Raw genomic sequence first — 21,210 nt, forward strand, 5'->3', positions numbered from 1 at the left:
TGGCAAGTGGTAAATATTTTAAGTTCATTAAGGTGTAATATTTTGAGTAGATACTATTGATATAATACATTGTAATCAGTTATTATTTGCAAGTCCATGTAATTTAGTTTTTATAAGTTTATTCAATCAAATCATTTAAGTATGAAGAAGACATAAATATTAAGTTCAGGAAATTTAAAAAAGATTATATTGAACTTAGAATATAGATTAAGTCAACTGAACACATATTTTTTAAGTATAGTGTAACTCAAAAAATTTATCAGGATAACTTAAAAGTTCTTATGTAATCAGTTACGACAAAAATTTTGAGTTTTCTGAACTTATTCGGGTTTACAGTGCACAACTGTAAGTGCAGACACATTCGACAGGGATGCATTTGTTGAGTCCGGATTTAATTTGATTTATTAGCCTAAAAACTAAGTGAAATGTTTCTTTCTTTCCTTTCACAAATGTAATCTGATAACAGACTGTGGAAGTTATAACACAGGATACAGTTTTATCATTTTCAGCATAACAAACAGAGAAAACTCATTAAAATACACTCTACTGGCATCCTGCATAAGCAATACCCCATTTTTTCAGCCCTTCCCTTTGTGTATTGTGAGTCAGTAAGTGAATGTGTGAATGTTGCAGAATCACATGATGAGACGCTTCTCATCTGCTGAGGGTTTTTTTTCTGTTACAGATGTGTCATGCTCTTTACTGTAAGGACACATTCACACATTGACATAGTAAGACTGTGTTTGTATGGTTTTTTTTCTATTTTCTATTTATTTCTATGATTGGATGACTCCTCTACTTTAGTAGAAAATATCTTAGAGAATGAACATGTGAAGTATTTATAGATTCCTGTGTCATTCATTTAATAGCATGGCACAATAAGTGTAGAAAAATTTGACTTTTTGGGTACAATTATAGGTAATATTTTATGAGCTAAATGTAGTGTTTGTCCATAATAATTGCAAAAAGAGCAGATATAATTGATATCAAGCAAACACAAAACAATAACAGACAAACTCAAAATGGACATCTCTGCTTTTTTGTACAAAGGTCCTACAAGAAATGGAAAAATAACCAAAATAACATAATTAATGCAACGCAACACAACAACCACAAGAGACTAACAGCTCAGAAATGATTCAGAAACTCAAAGTGAGTCAACAACTCACTTTGAGTTTTACATTGGTATTTGTGGGGCTGGTTTACTGGATTGTGTTACAGCATCACCTGTTGCTGTAATGGCGTTACTACAAGAAAAAGACCCTCGTGTATCTTCGGTCTAATGTGTTTTACTCCAGACGGTTACATCATTACTCAGACTTAATGAATTCCTTATATGATGGATGTTTTTTTTTTAATTTTGTGGTTGTTGCCATCAGTATTGTATTGTGGTTTGGAAACTGGATGAACTTGTATGTGCTCTTTAATTTGTTCCTCTGCCTTTTTTCTTTTCAAGTGACTGTACTTTGACAGGAATTTAATGAAAACTAAAAAATTTAAATTAATGAAACTATATAGTAACTTCAGCTAAGTCCAACCTTTCAGATCAGATGGCTGGTAAAGGTGTGTTCTGTTTGTGGATACAGCATGACAACATGTTACAACTGTTAAAGTTAAAGCAGATTTAAAAAAAAAAAAAAAGAAAAAGAAAAAAAAAAGTCAAAAATCTGCTTGTTTCACTGGTTATTTTGCATTGTACCACTGCCACAAAGCATCCATCATGCAGCTGACCATTTCTCCCATTTACTTTCACTTTATGTCTGAGCATTCAGGAAGTGCTGAGGACACAACTCAGCCTCCTACTGTTTGTTGTTGTTTCAACTGAAGAGTGAGGAAATCTCTGACTCAATCTCGATCTTGAGTCTGTCAGGTTTTTTGTTGGACTGCCATGGTGTTCAAAAAAATAATTACAACAGCAGCCATTGCAGGATGGCTAAACTCTTTTTAAATTAATGTCTTTAAAGCATCGAGTCATTTCTGTCAAAGAAGGTGTTAAACACATTTTGACTAAGTTTTCTGGTATGAGATTGATGCAATCGGTGGTGGTAATGTGTTCAAAACATAGGAATCGAGGTGGTGGGATTTGTAGTCCTGGCTCTGAGATCTGTAGGCACAATCCTTACCAAGGTCAGGTCAGAAAAATTCTGTCTTTGTGTTAGTATGTTTCTTCACAACATGTAAGCAGTCTGACAAAGTTTCATCTCTTAATTTCTCAGTCGGTTTTCAATCATCTTAAATACACTTGGTATGTTTCAGCAGAATTTCCCTCCTTTGCAGGTGATACACAACGTGGTGTAATACTGCTGTTTCACACATGTAGCTCTGTTAACACCATCCCTTTTCTCCATAATACCAAAAACACAACTGGGTTTATGAAGAAATTCTCCCTCCTTTTCCAGTAAATTGTTTACTCCGAGTGCACTGGCAGCTGCAAGAGCCGATGCCATTAAATACAATACTTGAAGGGAAAAATTACAGAAGATATGAAAGGAAGGAAACTGTTTCAGTTCCAGGAAAGCTCTCATTACCAGAGCACCGTAGACCTTTTCAAGGCAGCATGATTTGCTTTGTCTTATTGTCTTATACCTTAAATTGAACCACATCAAATTCAATGTGGGTTTAATGTAAAATTTGATAATGCAGTGAAGTTTTGCTTAAACTGAGCAGCTGTTGGATTTAATCTTTACACCCCAACCTACACACACCTTCAGACAAATTAATGTTACACTACCTGTTTCATCACACAAACTAATTCACATTTGGATTATCGCTTGACACTGCTCTTGAAACAGAGACAGAGGCCTCAGTGGCACCTCACACAGTCTTGACCATGACCATGACCAGAGCAGGAAAGTACTTTACTACAATGTTGAACTACTTACTTATTTCCATTTTATGCTACTTCACACTTCTACTCCACTACATTTCAGAGGCAAATATTATACTTTCTACTCCACTACATTTATCTTACAACTTTAGTTATTATCACTTTGAAAATTCAGATTATTGATAGAAAATATAATCAAAAATTGAATAAAAATTCATGGGTTTAGCTACCAGCAGTATACAAAGAAGGGTAATTAGAATTAGCTCCATTAAAGCAACAGCTGCAGCATTAAACTGATGTTCATACATTAATGAATCAGCAATCGCAATCCATTAATATAATATATATTGCTGAAGTATAGGCCATTCTGCATAATGAGTCTTTGTATTGAGTATTTTTACACTTCATCATTGTGAGAAACAGATGCCCATGTAAAGCAAGGGCATAATTTACTGCAGTACACTATGGGAGTTTGAATTAAAGAGTAATTTCTGTATGGCGGTGTCTTGAGGAAAATATTATCCAGGGCCATGTGTAGAAATGAAAAGAAAAAATATGACATAATTTGCCTAAAATATTCAGTTATTCTGATAAGAGCAATCCCTCAGCAGAGTGCCAAGCCAACTTGGCAAGTTTCTTTGAAATATCATATTTCAATCAGTAAATATCGTATATGTTGTATGTATGAAATATTCACATTTTTGTTTCAAACATTTAAATTCTTAATGAGTTTTTTTATTTGTTTTGTCCTTTTTTAAATCCAATTTCTAACCAATTTCTAATAGTTAACAATTTGTTTGGAATCATAAATTCAAATAATTTCAGCAGCAATTTTTTTGAGTTATGTACAAAACAATAAAAATGTATGTGCAATATAACAGGACACAAGGTAAACAAGATTAAAGAAATCAAAATAATTTTATTTTTCTTCTCATAATGTACATAGAATGTATTACTTAAACAATAAAAACAACCTGAGGAGTTACACCAGACTCAAAATATAAAACTTTAGTCGTATAATAAACAACATACACAAACAAATATTAACACCAGTGTGAAACTGAGGAGGTAAAGGGATAGCATGTGTAGCAAAGTACACCATCAAAGTACAGAAGTCCTGCTGCAGAGTGTAAAAACCTTATGGCTACTTTGTAAACTATTCAAACAAGTGTTCTTCATTGGTGATTGTGAAGAGAAACTGATTTCACCTATATACAAACAGGCTGACAAAGTCCATTGTGTTTAAACTGGACATGTAAAATCAAAAGAAAAACCACACAAATCATTTTCTAATTACTTCACATTCTTACACCTGACAGCAGGAAAAACTGCAGCCGTGGCTGTTTGCAGCCACAAGTCGTGTCACACAGCCTGATCCTGTGTGTGATTCTGTTCCTGATCCAAGTTACTGGCTGGATGTAGGTAGGATATTTACAACTATCTCACAGTGGTGTGTTTCCACCTCCTAGGCGTTGAACTCTGGACGGACTGTGTCTTCCCTTCTCCTGTGCCCTCCCAACTAGACGTAGTTGGACTTGGGGTTGGTGGTGGACAGGAGGTGGTTGGAGCTTATAGACTCCGACGACTCGGGCCGCGAGCATCGCCGACAGCCCAGGAAAGCTCCACCAGCCATAGTGAGGAGGCCACCGGCCCAGCTGATAAACACTGCCTTACCAAACTCAGAGCTGCCAAGAAAACAAGACATACACACATTTAGATGCATGTGTGTATTTACGAGATCAGTTAGTGTGTGTGTGTGTATGTGTGTATGTGTGTGTGTGTGTGTGTACTTGACTGCGGTACCTTTGCAGGTGATTGGACTCATGGAAGGTCTGAATGATCATTTTGACATACCAGGAGGTGATGACGATGGTCAATAAACCTGAAAAAGAAAAAACATAATCCATCATATTGTTCATCACAGTAGCGCTCATTTAAATCCTGCTAAGCCCCTACTGATACTGGATCATTTAGGGCTGCAACCAACAATTACCTTCACTGTAGACTGATCTGCTCGTTATTTTCACAATCAATACTTAAATTGTTTGGCCAATTAAATTAAATTAAAACGGAGGAAAAATGCCCATCACACTTTCTTAAAGCCCAGGACGATGGTATCAAATTGTTTTTGTCAAACATCAAGTCTACAGATATTATGTTTATAATCACATAGGACAAAAAAAGCAATCAATTAATGTTTATCCAAGTAATTGCCAATTATTTTTCTGTTGATCAAATAATCGATTAATTGACTGATTGTCCCAGTTCTAAAATCTTTTGTGTGTGTATGTGCATGTGTGCTGGTTATTAGGGGATTGATTTGATCTTTTATTATTATTATTATTGTTATTATTATTATTACTATTATTATTATTATTATCATTATTTATAGAATGACTGCAAAAAGTACCAGAAAAGGATCAACTAAAAGATAGAGGAATGATGATGTCATCTGTAAGCACCACTGATTCACTTCATTTTCTGAATTTTATGATATTTGAATTATAAAATAGATTAAGGTAATGACCTACTATATAACATTGATGAATGTGGATATAATAATCCTGCTGAATGTAATTCATTCAGAGCGCCTGTGAATGTCTGTCAGGTCCTGCTACACCAATGAACACACCTGAAACCATGAACATGATTCCTCCGATCATAACTGTTATGGATTTGCTTTCGGCCCTGCCGTCCATGAAGCGGGTGCACTTCATTCCCACAGTGGAGACCATCAGCGCCACAGTGGAGAGGAAGATGCTGAGCAGCATCACCGCCCTGGTGGCCTGGACTTCAGCTGGAGGAACAGAAGTGGGGATGTTGGTACAGTGAACTTCTCACTGATGCAGTTTGTGATCGTTGGAAATGATCTGTTTCTATAAGACACTGCTCATTATACAGTACAGTGTATTTCAAGTTTACCCTTTGTCAACAGAAATGAATATAAGATAAAGGCATACTTCTACAAAGGGAGGAGATGTGCAGTACCTAAATTCCAAAAGAACAAAAGACAAATCCCTATATAACTCTATACATTCCTGATATGACTATCAGACTGATGCTATGAAGTCAGATGAGGTCAATCCAGAGAGTTAATACAACAAAGACGCACTCCTGGCTAATGATAGTAACTGATGTAAGTGGAAGGCATCTCAAGAAGCGGTGTCTGGTTTGTAGAGGAGATGCAGATGTGATCAAACGTACCTGGCAGTTTTAGGAGGGACTCGTGTATTTCGCAGGTTGTTATGTCATTGCCACTGCAGCTCATCCACAAGCCCTCATAGAAGTAGTGCGTAGTGCCCTGCGAGCGTTGCTTCCATTCAACCATGAAAGTGGCGGCAACAGTGGCACCGAGACCGGCCAGAGAGAGGAAGAAACCGAGGAGCTGCATTCCCGAGCTGGACATCGTATCCAAACAACAGCAGACAGGACGTCAGAGAATTAAGAAATCCGACAACTTGGCGGGAAATTAACAAAAATGTGGTGAGGAAAAAAAAAGTTTCAAGTTGTCACTGAAGTCAACACGCACTGATTTAAAGTGAATTCCCTTAAAATGCACCTCTAGCTACAGACCGTTATACGCGCTCTCTGCCGCAGCCTCTATTTAAAGTCCTGAGGGCGTGACGCACGAGAGGTCCTACTCCACCTACGCTGGAATGATGGGAAGAAGTCTTCGAGGAGGTGGAGGAGTTATCAGACTAATTAATAAATGATGATGAATAGGCTACAGAGCCTTCTGAAGAAAGTTGAAACATATGCCAGAGATATTATAGGCTAAAGTGAGTGTCATGCAGACTTTACAGTTGGCTCGCTGCAGCCAGTGAGCAACACTTGCAATGTAATGTAATGTTAATCCTTATAATTAATCTAAAAAAAGAAAAAGCAACACATTCTCATTTAAAAGAAAGCAACAAATGTTACATTACATTAAGTGTTCACCGAGCTTTCTGGTTAAACTTACACATGTGTGCAAAAACCTAAACAATATGTGGGCTAAACTTTTCTCCATGTGGGTTAGTGATGGTCTGGCATGAAAAGTTGGTCATTTCTTTTTTCCATTGTGAGAGACAGACATTTTTCCTTTGCATAAAATGACCATTGCCATGATTCCTGCATGACTCCATCTTGTAGCACATCTCAGCTCCATTTTGGACCCACAAGCCATAAAGGCACATACACCTGGCTCCCGTGCGGAGCTAATGGACATATTGTTATAAAGGGGACCCGGCTGTCAGACGGTCTCTTACTCATCAACCTATAGAGACATGCTGAGAGGGATAGTGGACATAATCAGACCTCAGGTTTATTGTCATTGCACAGTGAACTGGAGTCGCTGTGATCTGGTTTTTATTTACCTGTGCAGTTGCACAGGTAAGTCTGGATGCTTGCCTAAATGGTCCCTGCATAAACGGAAACACATACAGTAACAACAACAACAAAAACTAGAAGCAAAGGGACAAAAGCATCAATAAAAGAGGAGGTCTTTGACCCTACTAAGTGATGATTAACATGCTCAATTGTCATTCCATTCCTTGGCAATTCACAACAGCAAGCTTGTGTTTATGTGAAGAAACAGTCTTCATTTTACCCAGACAATTACCAAATTATTTGACCATATTTGGTGAAGGGGATGCCAGTTTATAAACACATTTGACTGTTAGATTGGATCAGTGTCCACCCTTTCCTGAACTAAGCCTCAACCAAAATATTTTGCTGTGATTAAAGTCACAGCTCCTATCTGAGTTTGCCGAAAGCAAGTTGTTTTGTATCCCTCCATTACATGCATTTAGCTAATTTATTTCATTTTCTTCCCTCCCATTGTTTCATATTGCTTTAAAGGTCTGCCCACGACAAACTTTATTTCCAAGGAATTCCTGTTGTATGTTTGCAGCCTGCAGGCAGCATCAGATGGTTAACGACTAAGGAAAACATAGACTAATTTCCCTGTGATTGTCTCAACCTTCCACCAAGTATCAAAACTGGCACATGCACAAAAAAGTTACTAAATCACATGACCTAGGTCTGGTTAGTAACACTTCTTCTTAAGTAGGCTATGCTCACACTAGAAGAATGTGTAGGTGAAAAATATGTCATCTCCCATCCCAGCAATCTGTTCTCCCACAGAAACAATAATGTTTGTGACAGCAGTGACAGCAGTCCACTCCCTGATACATGTAATAACTGATTCCCATCCTGGGAGGATTTGGTGAGAATCCTGTGACAAAGATGGTAAATCAAATTGTGATGCATCTGTAGATGTGCTGATCAACATGTGAAACAAGTGCTGTGTGTGTGTATGTGTGTGTGTGTGTGTGTGTGTGTGTGTGTGTTGCAGTAGGGACAAAAATGAAGGGTTAAGACTTTAAGGTTTTATGGTTGGGGTTAGAATTAGGATTTCTCGTATATGTGTAGTGAGGGAAGACAGTCTCGCGTGATCTTCTCTTTTGCAAAAAACAGTCATGGAAGAGAGTTTTTTTTTTAGCTTTTGTTTATCCATGTTGAAGTTATGTTTTTTATGCCTCTGTGCTGGCGGCAGCCACGACCAGATGCATTATGTCTGTCGTTCTTATTATATAAGATTATATTATATCTTGTCGTTAATGTGATATCTCATTAACGCCTAGAGGGAATCCCTTCAAATTTTGCACAAATGTTCACTTGGACTCAAGGATGAACTGATTATAATTTGGTGGTCAAAGGTCAAAGGTCATAACTCACAAATTCATATGCTAGTTACAACTCAATTTAACACAACCGTCTACTGGATAAAATGACAGTGACATTTTATATCTGAATAGTCAAAGGTCAACTTCACTGTGACATAGTAACGTTCTTCAAAAACACTTCTGGACATTATTCAATGCTGTAACTCAAGAAGGGTCGGATTGTGACCATATTTCCTGCAACTTCATTGATTGGTGGAGGCATACAACGCTAATTCTAGTTTTTTTTTTTTTATTTCATGATTTAATTGCATTTCTTTTCATTAATTACCTCTGTCTGCTTATCTTTTGCAGGTTTAGAAGCTAAGAACCTATCCCAGCTCTCACTGGGCAAGGGGTATCTACTATCTCAGCTGGTTGCCAATCTGTCACAGGGGTTAAAAATATAGATAAACAACCATTTAAACCTAGTGTTCACCAAAATCGCATGTCTCTGGACAGTGGGAAAGTCACTTAGGCACAGGACAAAAACACAAAAATCTCAACTGGCCTTCTCGTGGTAACCAGCGCACTACTACACCTGACTGAATTCCCTCTTTTTATATTCTGCTTGCATGGCTTGGTGAGGATCACTAGTGTCCGAACAATTACAGATGCTCTGAATCATCACAATGGGCATTGCTCTGATTAATCTTGACCGTATTATGTCATTGGCATCATATGCTTCACAATTTGCGGCCAGAAATAAATAAGGCCTTCACACTTCCCTTTTAGCGGCCAAAAAAGCAGATTCCTGTGATCCTCAGAATAGATATCATGTGTTCTCCAAAGGGGAAGCGGTCACAGATTTTATGTGTGTGGTTGTTCAAATAACTCTGAAAAAGGACACTCTTCATTGTGTGATTCAAAACAGGGGAGGAGTCACTGTGTGTGACAAGTCAGATTATGGGCTAACTGGCCAATGTGACGACGATTCTGACGGCTGATCAGCAGATACACTCACTCCCTATAGATGGTCAGGGTCTGAGATGAAGACATCTGGGAAAAACTGTTACACCCACACACACTCACGAGGACCTAACGATACTAGGTGTCACACTCCGCTTCTAATAACAAATATGACTGTAAGATTTGTGAAACATAGCAGTATTGTCACATATCAGTGGTGTGATTCACATCTAATTAAGGAGGAAATCTTGACGAAATCTTACCTACGTGCCCCGAAAACTGGTTGAACTGTTTGAATTTGTATTATTCTGTATTCTATTCTGTATTTTTATTTGCCGTGCTAGCAGCATGGGTGGAAATGCTGAGGTCCTTTGAGATCAGTTGTAAACTCTTTACTGTTTTCTATTAAATCTTTGAGGCCAGTGGATTGTTTTTTTAATGCTACGGAGCTGTGTTGGGATAAGCAGGATTATTAAGATGCACATGTTAAATAAAATGTTTTAGTAGAGCATTTTATGAACTGAGCTGTGAAATGTTTTGACTTCTTTTGTGTCTTTGCAGTCTGTATGATATGTTTGGATTTTTTGGGTTTTTTTTTTATTGCACACGTGACCAAACCAGTTTCACCCACACTGGAAGTAAACACTCCAGCTCTTAGACCCTTCTCGCACAGTTGTCATTAAGGGAATTGGAGCATGACTTTCATCAGTTTACAACTTTCAGTTATGGCTGATGTGTTTGTGTGAACCAGTCTGATTGTTTACATAAATACCGATTTGATTATATTGAGTAGAAGTGGATGATGGTAATAAGCACAGTGAACACATAAATGCCAAGAGGGTGACTGGCTAAGATATGGAAAGACCGCCTTCAAAGAGTTCAGTGGGTACACAGTGCAGTCAACACTAGTTTAACTGAAATACAATTGTAGGCGGGTTTCATTTCAGCAGAAAACAACACTGTAAATACAAGTCATCATCAGAATTCAATGACGTGTCCTGCCACAGGAGACAAGAATGGAGGTCCCTCTCGCTCCCTGTCCTCTCAGGAATTCAGCAGGCCAAACGGCTTCCTGCAAGTGCTGCCTAATTCTCTCCATCATCACACAAAAGGAGGAAGCACACATCGTGGAGGAGCTACACTCTAATCTCAGTTCTGGGAACAGGAGCGAGCCATTGGAGTTAATTACACCCAAATATTTATTTAGCCACGCTGCTAAGCAGAGAGGAGGGAATTGAAAGTAGGTTAAAGTCATACGCCTGTATATAATATATGTGACAAAATAGTTGGACTGTTGTGCAAATGCTGCAAAAAAAAAAAAAAATACAAACAATTTCTCAAAAGGGACTGCAAGCAACAACTACTAGTGCTACAACATTATACGTAAATTAGCAAGCTTCTCAAAAACTAGGTAAGTGACTTCAGGTCAGGTGGAGAGGCATCTCACACTGCAAAACATGGGAGGAAGATGTCATCTAGTGGCCACTCTAAACCAGACAGCCACCAGGAGCAGGAGTCACTGAACACACACTGGGACACTTACAGTTCCTAAAGCTGACTTCAGTGGCAACGTGAGGGTTCACAGAATACACTGTTCACATTTTACTTCTCAGTAAAGTATCTTATCAACTTGTAGATTTGAAAGTATTTATACTGAGATCACAGCCTGACAATCTACCTGTAATCACTGGGCAATTTATATGATTTATATGTATATAATATATATAAAACTACTGGCATGTTGTATCTATGCTAACAGACTTATCTGCAATACTTATGCTGCAATACACTATAGACACATAGTGAATTAACCTAGGTTTAACCATCAAATACACAGCCGAGGACCTGCAGGCACGGAGCAAAGTGTCTCCAACTATTACTGTTAGAAAGGTTTGGAAAAGTAAAGTTCTTTTAAATATTGTAGTTGCATTTTTTAATTCTCATTCTTACAATCATATCATGTGATTTAGTCATTAGTCTTATAATACCCAGGGGTCACAATTGGCCACTGGGAGAACTGCGCTGCCGGTAAGCCTTTCCCACAAACACAGGCGTAAACAGTAACATTAATTATGGACAATTTTCTGTGGGTGTTTCAGTGCCAACACTAATACACTGGTAGCCTAGTGTATTGTACATACTGGCTCATCACCATGGCGTTACTTACTTCTAAATATGAAAAAAGCCATTGTCAGTATTATTAGGTACATCGGTGCTTTTCCTGCACGATCGCACAGTGTGAGAAAAGTCTGTATGTGACATGTGGAGTGTGTGTTTTTGACCTTCTGTAAGTAGTTTATGCAGTGAGCTATAGTCATTAGCTGAAGTTGGCCATGCCTCTTTCTTTCAGATGCGTCATTGACATTTTATACATATTTACTTTGTCAGCTCATGAAATGTGCTACAGTACAAACTCAGCAGATGGTTGTCAGTCTTCCTGGTGACTTGTAAGGCAGAAAGTAAAATGGTATCAGGTGGATGGAAAGCACCAACAATCATGATTGATTCTGACAGAGAAAGGTCTTGTCCAGTAAAGTCAATGCGATGTGTAAAATTAAACATGGTGCAGGTTTTCTTAGGTGCTACTCAGCAACAGTAGTGTACTCAGAGTATTTCTGCAATACAGCTGGACGCCTCAGGGTCCTCTGATGTCAGTGGAGGTTTTGACCACAACAGCACATCTACACAGCGTGTACTCCTCAGATCTCTGTAACACTGAGCTACACTCTCCTGAATGGCACTCTTACACATGGACAACTTTTTTCCTTCCAAAGGTTAAATCCACAAACTACATAAAGGCTGCTCAGGAAGAACCTAGAACATGCTGCCTACTGTAAGGTCATTCAGAAGACATTTTGACTTTACTATGACACTCTTGTAGTAGGAAAAGTACAAGTTATCGTACAGCATGAACTATACTGGACCCCGAAACTGAAGCAGCTAACTGGAATTCAGCCATCAATAACTTTTTTATTTACACCTCTACTTTTCCTACTATTACATGTCAAAATGTTGTTTGTTTGGATGTCTATACCAGCACTAGTGTGCCAGCTGTAGAAAACCGCCCCTAACATGTCTGATCTGCTGATTGTACATTAGTTTCTGATTATAATTATACACTTTTATAAAAATCCAATGTAACATCCCTATATTAGCATTTGAGACTCATATTGCTCTACATATCTACAGTGTCTTGCTTCTTGCTTCACATATTACATTTAGCTGTATTGTTCATATTTCTTATTCTTTTTCTCATTAGGTCTTTCAGTGGCTTGGCCTTTAAGTACAACTGGACCAGCTGATTAAAGTCCTAAAGAAAATTCAGTAGCACTCTGTCCTATTGTGCAAGCTGGAACAAAAGCACCCGAGGACGGCCTTGGCACATGTACAAGGGTGACTCCCTGCACAGATGGGCCGAGGTGCTGCTCCAAACCAGTCTGATGTCATTCCTGTATCAGGCACAGCACGGAGCGCCTGGGGCCAAACGGCCTGTTTAATTTTTACACCCCACGATGAGAATGTTTGCCTTTGTCCACGTGCCAAGATTCAGGGGCCGTCACCTTCTGCAGCTCCATTTCAACGTTTAAAGTATGACAGACACTCCTCAAGAGCTGTGGGAGTGTCATTCTTAATTTGATTAGGTTCATATAGGAAATATTGAGGCAGGGTAAAAAAAATTTTAAAGTTTTTTTTTTTTTTTTAAAGAATTAAAAAAAAAAGGCCACTCTGTATATGACCTCACATATGAACAAAATGTGAATGTCATATCTCTCACATAGGTCTGATACTACAGGGCTACCTGATATAAAGTGACCTGAATTTATTGTACTCTGTACAGACTCATAGACTATGAGCTCTGGTCTGCAAATGCAAGTTGGATAGATTTGAGTTTAGTGAGTTCAGCTCTCAGGTAAAATCCCTGGTTATAAATAGTTAGCACTGATTTTTGGAAAGACAGCGTTGGGCTGAAGGTGTGGTAACAGTGGCAGCTCCAGTCAGTGCAGAATTAATACTTGGCATAGAAAAAGAGCATTAAAGTGCTCAGATTACAAAGCAAAACCAGAAATGTGGTGTTAATTCTTACATATTTTAACACATCAAGCCAAAGGAGGTAATGTAGCAGATCCTCATTACTTTTTCAAATTCAGTTACACATATTAATTTGCAATGGCTGCAATGATTCCCTCCCTTAAAGAGGACAGAGGCTTTTTTTTTTTCTCTGTTTAGGGTTGGATCAGTTAAGTGTCTGACAAAATAGTTCTCTGACTACCTCCACCGGTTTTTCCTGAAGATGTGCCCCAGGCTTTATCAGGCCGAGGAAGAGAAAGAGAAAGATTAATAAACATGCAACGTGTCCGATTAAAGATGACCGTTGCCTTTTCTTTTACAAAGAGAGTGAAGGAATAGTTTTATTTTCTCTCTCAGTAGGATTTACATTTTGATTAAGGCTGAACCTAGATATAGCGAAACATATTGTACAAGGGTACTTGGCAGTCTCTCTCTCACTCTCTCTCTCTCTCTCTCTTTCTCTAACAAGTGGGTGTGTCTTCATGTCTCGACACGGTGAGCTACAGTTCATAGACAGCTGCGCTCATCTCTTTACCTGCCAGGTGAGACAAGGAGCCCACTCTGCGAATAGGCCACAGCAGCTAGCTCATCATTCTCAGGCCACTTGAATGACTGGACGACACCGGCCAGGACAGGTGAGTAAACACACAATTACCTGTAAATATATTGTTGTTGTATATATTGTATTATTGAAGCTATGTAACACTGTTAACAAACATGAAGGCCTGCTAGTTATGATGCATGTCAACACGTTCTTTTCAGTTTTCAGTGCAAACACCTGTTGTGGCTGATCTGTGACTCTGTGCTGATAGTGCGGCACACAGTCATGAGTCAAACGAATCTGCGAACATATCAAACCAGTCTGAGCCCGAGCATGAATAAATATTTGCTTGAGTTCCTTCCTGTATTATTTGTATTTTGAGGTACAGCAGGGAGGCTATAGGAAGAGCAGGATCACACGTGCACTAATGAAACATTTCCACCCCCCACACAATACACTAATGTGTTGGCATACAAAACAGTAACTATTGTTTCTCTTCACAGGCTGATTTTACAGCAGTTCTGTTACCCGCACAGCTGGAAACTTTGCCTGGGAATTTCTGTGCTCACAAATTTCAGTCATTGTTTCTGGTCGTGTGTGTAATGTGCATCCAAGAACCAAACTGTGGAGTTACGGATGGGTTTTTTCTGGGAGACTCTCAAGAGATTGACTGTTAGATTTCAGGCTTACGTGCAAAATTGAAGTCTGTTTTTGAAATATGTCTGTCAGTTTCTGAAAAAACTGACAGACAAATGGATGACAGCCTGAAACACTGCTGAGCTCTGTTGTCTGGAAAGCAAAGCCAAAACCTGAATCGTAATTGTGGAAACTGGCAATATCTATTAAAGCAACACTGGGATTTACTTGCTACCAGCCAAATGTTGGTAGGCTATATGTTTAATTGTCCTATAAATACATCAGGTATACAAGCAGTAAGATATTTGATGAGCATTTTCAATGATGATATAAAATTTCACTACATCCTAAAGCCACTAGGAGTAAAACAGATATGTCTGATTGTGAAACTCTTAATCTCCCAGCAGCAGCAGCAGCAGCAGCAGCAGCAGCAGCTACATTTCTGGTTTTGGAGAAGTAACTTCCAGTAATTTGGTTGTGACATAGCCCTCTGAGGGCATGGCAGTGGTGTTACCACATGCAGATGAAGCATCAGTATGACAGGTATGTTGGTGAACCAGCTCCACTTAGCCAACGATGGGTGTGACTCTGTTCTTTATTTATTTAAAAAAACGCTAATGATAAGGGGCTACCCGTCACTGACAGGTCAAGGTCTACATATAAGGAAATTGCAAAGAGGAAAAGATGAAGCACATGATTGATTTTAAGAAAGAAGTATAAGATCAAAAAAGCAAAAGGATTAACCTAAGATTAAAGTATTTTGTTTAACAAAATCCCATCTAGGGACAAGTGTTGTAAATGAGATTGTGTTCAGTGAATTGTGTATCTGCTCCTACATAAATAAACATGAGAAACAAATGCTTGTGCAGCAGTTACCACTGTATATGGAACCATTGTCTTGTCCTAATGGTCTTTTAGCTTGAATTAGTGCAGTTAACATTTGTGTGTGTAAACAGCTGGAGGTCTGCACAAAGTTTAAACAGGTTTCTGCCTTTCACGTGGTATTGTTGAGCTAAAGTGTGCTAATACTGACCGGGATTACCTGCGTCAACACTTTTAAGAGTGACACATTATGTAACATTCCGGAGGGAGAGTGTGGTGCTGAAGAGGACGCATAAATCATCATTTCGTGGCTGCTGAGGGGAAGCTTAAAACCTGTCCTGCAGGTAGACAATACGCTTAGGTAACAATAAAAGGGTAAAGTGTGTGTAGGGAAGTCACAAAAAACAAAACAAAAACAAAAGACCTGAAATTATATTTTAAAGTTATTTTAGGCCTGCACTCCTCTGCGCTCACTCAAACGCACTGGGCAGCATCATGTTTCAGCGGCTTAACCGTGACTTCATGAACGAGTCGTATTCATAAACGGTGGAAATGCTGATACAGTTTATTACATTTTGAAATGCTATAATTAAAAGCAACTGGTTAATTCATTTTACTTAAAAAAAAAAAAAAAAGAAGAAGTTCTGTTACAGCAAGTGCCAACACATATGTGTTGATTCGTGATTGGTAGATTGCATACAAGCCCTGGATTAAAGAAAATTTATAAACATAACACTCAATGTTTGATGTAGACAGCACTCGAATCTAAAGTCTGATTCACAACATCCACGAATACACAATCAAAGACGCATCCTGATTAGATTCATTTAGTTTTGTTTTTTTTTTTTAATTGCCAACAAGTCCACAAGGTGGTGCTCTCATCACAGAATAAATTAGGAGTCCCACCTTGGTGGGTGTGGTAGTTCTGCTACAACCACAACTTGAAGCTTTTCCCCTTTTCAAGTCCCTGAAAAAATGACAAACATATGGCACAAATCCCATTCTGTCAACAGCCATTAGCACATTATCAATTCAATAACACCAGTATGTATTGCTGCATGTGCTCAGCAATACAAACATCTCACACTTAGGCAAAGAAAACTACACATTTTCTCTGAACAGGGAGGGAATCATTTTAGAAGCTGATTTATAATTTCAGCAACATTTATTACAACGTGAACACATGGAAGTAGCACTGAGGCCAGCCGAGTCCACCTCAATGTTCAAAGACTGAATCAGTTTGATGCCATTATATAAACATTTCAGTAAACTCAAAAGCTTAAATGTGCTCTTCATTTTCCATATGATTCTTATTCAATATGAACAGAAAATAATGGATTCTGCAGCAGTAAAAACAGTAAAATAGGTCCCTTTGAGCAGTATAATACGTTTGTGTTAGTTTTTCCAGCTAATCCTGTGACTGAATTACCCTCCATCCAGATGCACTTCTATTGTGGGAATGTTTGCCTTTTCTGCAGGCAGGAAGTGATGTCTGCCTTTGAGTTTGAAACAAAGAGAAGAGGATTGGAACAGACAGTGGGAAAGTTTAGGGGGTATAGAAAGTATGGGTACAATCTGAGGAAAGACCAACAAGATTCTGTGTAAAAAATAAAATATAAGGCTCCCTTTCTGAACAATAACTAGTGGGACACAAGATATTAGGACTGAAGTGAAAATCTTGTATTTTCCACAAGACATAATTTGGTAACACAAGCTTAAAAAAACAAAAACAAAAAAACAACGTATATTTACATTTAAATAAAGCAAGCACATATTCAATTGCACAATGTCTGTGCCATAAGCACAAGCATGAATTCAGGTTTGACACAGCAATGTACATGCATTTCATTTCTGGTTCTTTCATGAGCCAGTTTTGGTTTGTAAATGACAAGCTGATATGAAATAGAAAAGTGATACATTGAACAGCAGTATATGAGCTAGCACATATTTTGTTCATTCACAAAGAGAAGATTATTGGCTTTTTGTGGCTTTAGCCCTTTCTGACAAAAAAGAAGAGGGAGCCAGTTAATTTGATATAGAGCTGAAATGCATGTACACAGTTGTACACTTTCAGTAAGCATGCACATAGAAACAGTGAGTCATACACAGAATATCATCCATCCACTTTCAGTTGAAGGGTGACAGGGTTAAAAACAAAGTGCCCCTCACAAGCAGAAGAAGACACAGCCTACAGCCAATTAAATGTCCATGGGTCATCACAAAGCTCCACCTCCTCTGCACTGGAACAAGGTGGTAAACATGTCAAAGCCAAAACTACCAGCATCTTGATAAAAGGCTTATTTTTTTGTTTTGTTTGAATACAGCAACAGAAACGTATCCCTCCAGAGTCATACGCTGTGTGGCACATGGATAGGACTTGCGTAGCCTCGCTGAACAGGATGACAAGAAATAAAACTGCAGCACGGGTGATACAAAGCAGCTGCCATGTTGGTATCTAAGACACTGTAGCATCCATGTTGGACCAGACAGGCACGTCCCATGAGGAGTCATGAGGAAATTTGAGATTGCATGGTTATATCCAGCAGAGGCCTCGAGCCCTTGTGATGGCATGGTCCACAGATGGGACGAACATCAGCACACGATGAGCACAGCAAATGAGGAGCCAGTTCCTCTGTTTCAACAGCTAAGAACCATGGGAGTTTATGTCACAAGGCTGCTCTTTTGGCTTGTCTTGATGTCAAGTCAGTTAAAAGAAATAATATTTATCACAATTTACAAATTAAAAAAAGGAAAAGATGAGTGTGGTTCCAGCACTCACAGACCCACTTCCTTAACCCTGGGCCAACTTTGGAGGGTACTATAAAAAAAGAAAAGACCATTGCCAACTCATTAGATTGTTCCAAGGCTTTTGGTCAACAGAGTGTGAATGGCTGAAAGCAAAGATGAATTTAAAAAAAAAAAAAAAGAGGACGAAGGAGAACTGACAGTATGTCTGGACATGGCAGAGAGCCTGAGTCACCGCTTGTAATAGGCACCTGGAAAAGACGAAAGAGACAGCGAGATCCATCAGCACACCAAGATGTATTGTAGCTGTAGTGTTTTTGTACTACAATCAGCTTTTTCTTCTTCAAGATCTGGAATTACATCCTGCTTTCTGGACTCTGCTGGCTGTTAGCACTAACTACTCTTATAGCTATGTGTAACAAGTATTATTTACACTTCAGTGAAATGCACCACTTCCCCGGACGTCCTGGTCGCCTGAGGGTTGACGGCGCAGAAAACAAACCACAATCTTCCCCATCTCTCTTTCCCCTTATTTCCTGTTATGTCTCAACTGTAAACTCAATAATAAGCTAAAAAAAAAAAAAAAAAGAAAAAGTTCATCACTTCCTGTGTGCCAGTTGTCACTTCTCAGAGGAAGCATACTCAACTACCAGGTGCTAAAACCACCAAATGTAAAAATTTACATTACATGAATATCGACTGACTATATATTTGGGATTTGGACTGATGGTCAGGCAAAATTAGCAATTTTACTTACTTTCACTTACTTTTATTAATACATTATGGATCAGATGATTAATTGATTTATGGAGAAAACAAACAGTTATGAAAATAATAATTTGTTGTACCTCTAGATTTTGACTGTCTGATACAAGTCAGACAGTCATGCTTTCTGGAGGCACACAGACTAACAAGTGAAAAGATTCACATCAAGCTACAAAAAAGTCCAACTGAACCAAAGAATGAACATGTGATGTGGTATAGAAAAATAACAAGCAGTAATGCTAATAATATGCAATTTGTTGTCAATATGCACTACTGAAAAATCACCAATGTAGTCATTAAACACAGGGCACATCTTTATTTAATGAGATGGTACTTTATGTTAGAATGAAGTAAATACAGCCAGTCCTTCACATGGACATCATACCTTTGTAAGCAGCCTCAGGTCTCGTGGGAGCACGAGGGGGGACAGGGTTGTCTGAGTAGCCGAAGCCAGGGTTCACATTCTCATAGTCGTGTGGACGAGGCTGAGGAGGCCTGAGACGGACAGAGTGAGGAAAACCGAGACAGAAAACAAATGTAATGACTGAGTTTCTATTTCTTGGCTGGCTGGAAACATTTGGTCTTGAGAAGTAATGAGTCTTGTACCTGGCAGGCTTGTTCTGGTTCTTCTGCCTCTGGTATTCATACTCATCTCGTGTTCTGGGCCGGACGACTTCCTCTGAATTTGGCTAGAACCCAAAAAAAAAAAATTATGGTTCCCTAAAATTATGGTTCTTGTACCACAGTGGAAACACTTTTATATAAAATATGCAGCAAACACATTCCACCCCAGGTTTTAAAATGAGTATGTTTATGGAAATTTACCCTGTTGTCGCCCTCTGGCCTCCTCCTTTCCATTGCCATCTTCTCCATGGCCAACCTCTCCCTCTCTCGTTCCTTTTCTTTCTCCCGTTCTCGATTCTTCCTGTACTCCTTCTTCTCTTGTTCCATCAGCAGTCGAGCCATTTCCTGTCAGAGCGAGATAAGACTCGATGTGTGGGTGACACATTGATTGTGTTTCATATGACATATTCCTACTCTTGGATCCGAACAGTTATCAGAAAACACCATACAGTCATGTGTCTTTTTAAAATAGCATGAAATAATAACAGTTGCACATTACTGGGCTATTTCCTCTAAAGTAATGCCTAGTTTAGACATGGCTTTATTCACATAGGATGATATGACGAAGATGATTCAATTGGCTGAGTTCAGGAAATTAACTGTTATTAAAAGAGGACAGACAGGGTATGAAAAGTTTCCAGACTTTATGCCCACTCACCTCATCCTGTGCCACTTGGGCTGCACGTATATGCACCTTGCTTGCCTAAAACCCGAAAACAATCAAAAAATCATATTCTCCCCAGAATGGAACACATTGTTCTGACATTATATAACACAGGGAAATGAGTGCGATTGAGGCCCAAAGACCCAATTCTATAGAAAACTGAACAGCCTCCAACATACCAAGTCCACTGGTGTGAAGAATTGACATTGTACTTGTTACATTGGGCCTATTATATGCCTACTCTTTACATATTGGATTTATCATAAGCTCAAAATCTGACTTTGTATATCTGACCTGATTTTCATTATCCAGGAGCTGGATGTTGGTATTCAGCTCCTGCTCTTTGTAGCCCTCACTGATACCAAGTTTAAGTGCTTGAGGTTGCTCTTGGCTTACAGTATTTATTACCAGGTCTTAATGCGTTTTTATCATGCACAGTTGGAAATTTTGGGATCTCCCAGCAGAACTTGGCAGCTTAATGGTTAATGGTGGAAGAGTTGTTACAAAATCAGATCAACCTACACATTATCATGCTTCAGTTCACTTTTTGATTTTCTTTTCATCTTAAACATAAAACTGTTCACCGATCCTTTGTATGCACAAATAAAAAAAAAAAATCTTATACCTTTTTAGCTTCCTTCCCCACCTTGATTTCCTCTTCTTGCAGTTTCCTGGCCACCTCCATGTCCTTTAGCTCCTGCTCTCGGAGATCCAGCTTCGTCAACCCCTTGGTGGCCTCGCTCAGCCCATACTCAGTTTCTGCTACTACTGCTCCACTCCCTCGGTGCACAATACGACCTGTGGATGTCCCCACATTATATTAACAACAAATTTGAGCTGAAACCATTAATTATTTTCATAATTGTATAATCAGTTGCTTTTTTTTTTTTTTTTTTTTTTTTTTTTT

The 21,210-nt window shown here is 38.7% G+C and overlaps 2 protein-coding genes and 1 long non-coding RNA gene across 4 annotated transcripts in view; 1 reads left to right on the top strand and 2 right to left on the bottom strand.

Annotated features, from left to right (window-relative positions):
- Positions 1-3,726: 3,726 nt before the first annotated feature.
- Positions 3,727-6,408, bottom strand: LOC111650241 (claudin-19). The gene is made up of 4 exons (XM_023400098.2): positions 6,032-6,408; positions 5,460-5,624; positions 4,631-4,709; positions 3,727-4,512 (listed from the first exon to the last, which is right to left on the bottom strand). Exons 1-4 carry the CDS (start codon positions 6,231-6,233, stop codon positions 4,347-4,349), a joined length of 612 nt encoding a protein of 203 aa, XP_023255866.1. The 5' UTR covers positions 6,234-6,408; the 3' UTR covers positions 3,727-4,346.
- A 7,655-nt stretch (positions 6,409-14,063) lies between these two features.
- On the top strand, positions 14,064-15,541 carry LOC147819559 (uncharacterized). The gene is made up of 2 exons (XR_015436821.1): positions 14,064-14,141; positions 14,551-15,541. It is a non-coding gene; the product is annotated as an uncharacterized LOC147819559 (long non-coding RNA).
- A 506-nt stretch (positions 15,542-16,047) lies between these two features.
- ccdc50a (coiled-coil domain containing 50a) overlaps positions 16,048-21,210 on the bottom strand; it is a 19,266-nt gene continuing 14,103 nt past the window's right edge. Inside the window, exons 7-12 of one of the 2 annotated variants that reach the window (XM_023400065.2) lie at positions 20,950-21,101; positions 20,298-20,342; positions 19,841-19,984; positions 19,622-19,704; positions 19,401-19,510; positions 16,048-18,501 (exon numbers count right to left, since the gene is read on the bottom strand). In XM_023400065.2, the coding sequence (XP_023255833.1) occupies positions 18,482-18,501; positions 19,401-19,510; positions 19,622-19,704; positions 19,841-19,984; positions 20,298-20,342; positions 20,950-21,101 (554 nt within the window). In that variant the 3' untranslated portion in view covers positions 16,048-18,481. Of the gene's footprint in view, positions 18,502-19,400; positions 19,511-19,621; positions 19,705-19,840; positions 19,985-20,297; positions 20,343-20,928; positions 21,102-21,210 lie in introns of both variants that reach the window. The other variant, XM_023400064.2, reaches the window with a different exon arrangement.

Source organism: Seriola lalandi, unplaced genomic scaffold (genome assembly GCF_002814215.2).
Source record: "Seriola lalandi dorsalis isolate HSWRI2012SDOR001 ecotype SW California unplaced genomic scaffold, Sedor1 jcf7180002052130, whole genome shotgun sequence".
Taxonomy (NCBI): Eukaryota; Metazoa; Chordata; class Actinopteri; order Carangiformes; family Carangidae; genus Seriola; species Seriola lalandi.

What these genes read in the sequence shown, in the direction of transcription:
- LOC111650241 (XM_023400098.2), bottom strand. Translation starts at nt 6,233, where the DNA reads ATGTCCAGCTCGGGAATGCAGCTCCTCGGTTTCTTCCTCTCTCTGGCC. An exon ending in GTCCCTCCTAAAACTGCCAG is followed by an intron (nt 5,625 to 6,031) that starts GTACGTTTGATC and finishes CTGTTCCTCCAG; the next exon opens with CTGAAGTCCAGGCCACCAGG. An exon ending in GAGTCCAATCACCTGCAAAG is followed by an intron (nt 4,513 to 4,630) that starts GTACCGCAGTCA and finishes TTTTCTTGGCAG; the next exon opens with CTCTGAGTTTGGTAAGGCAG.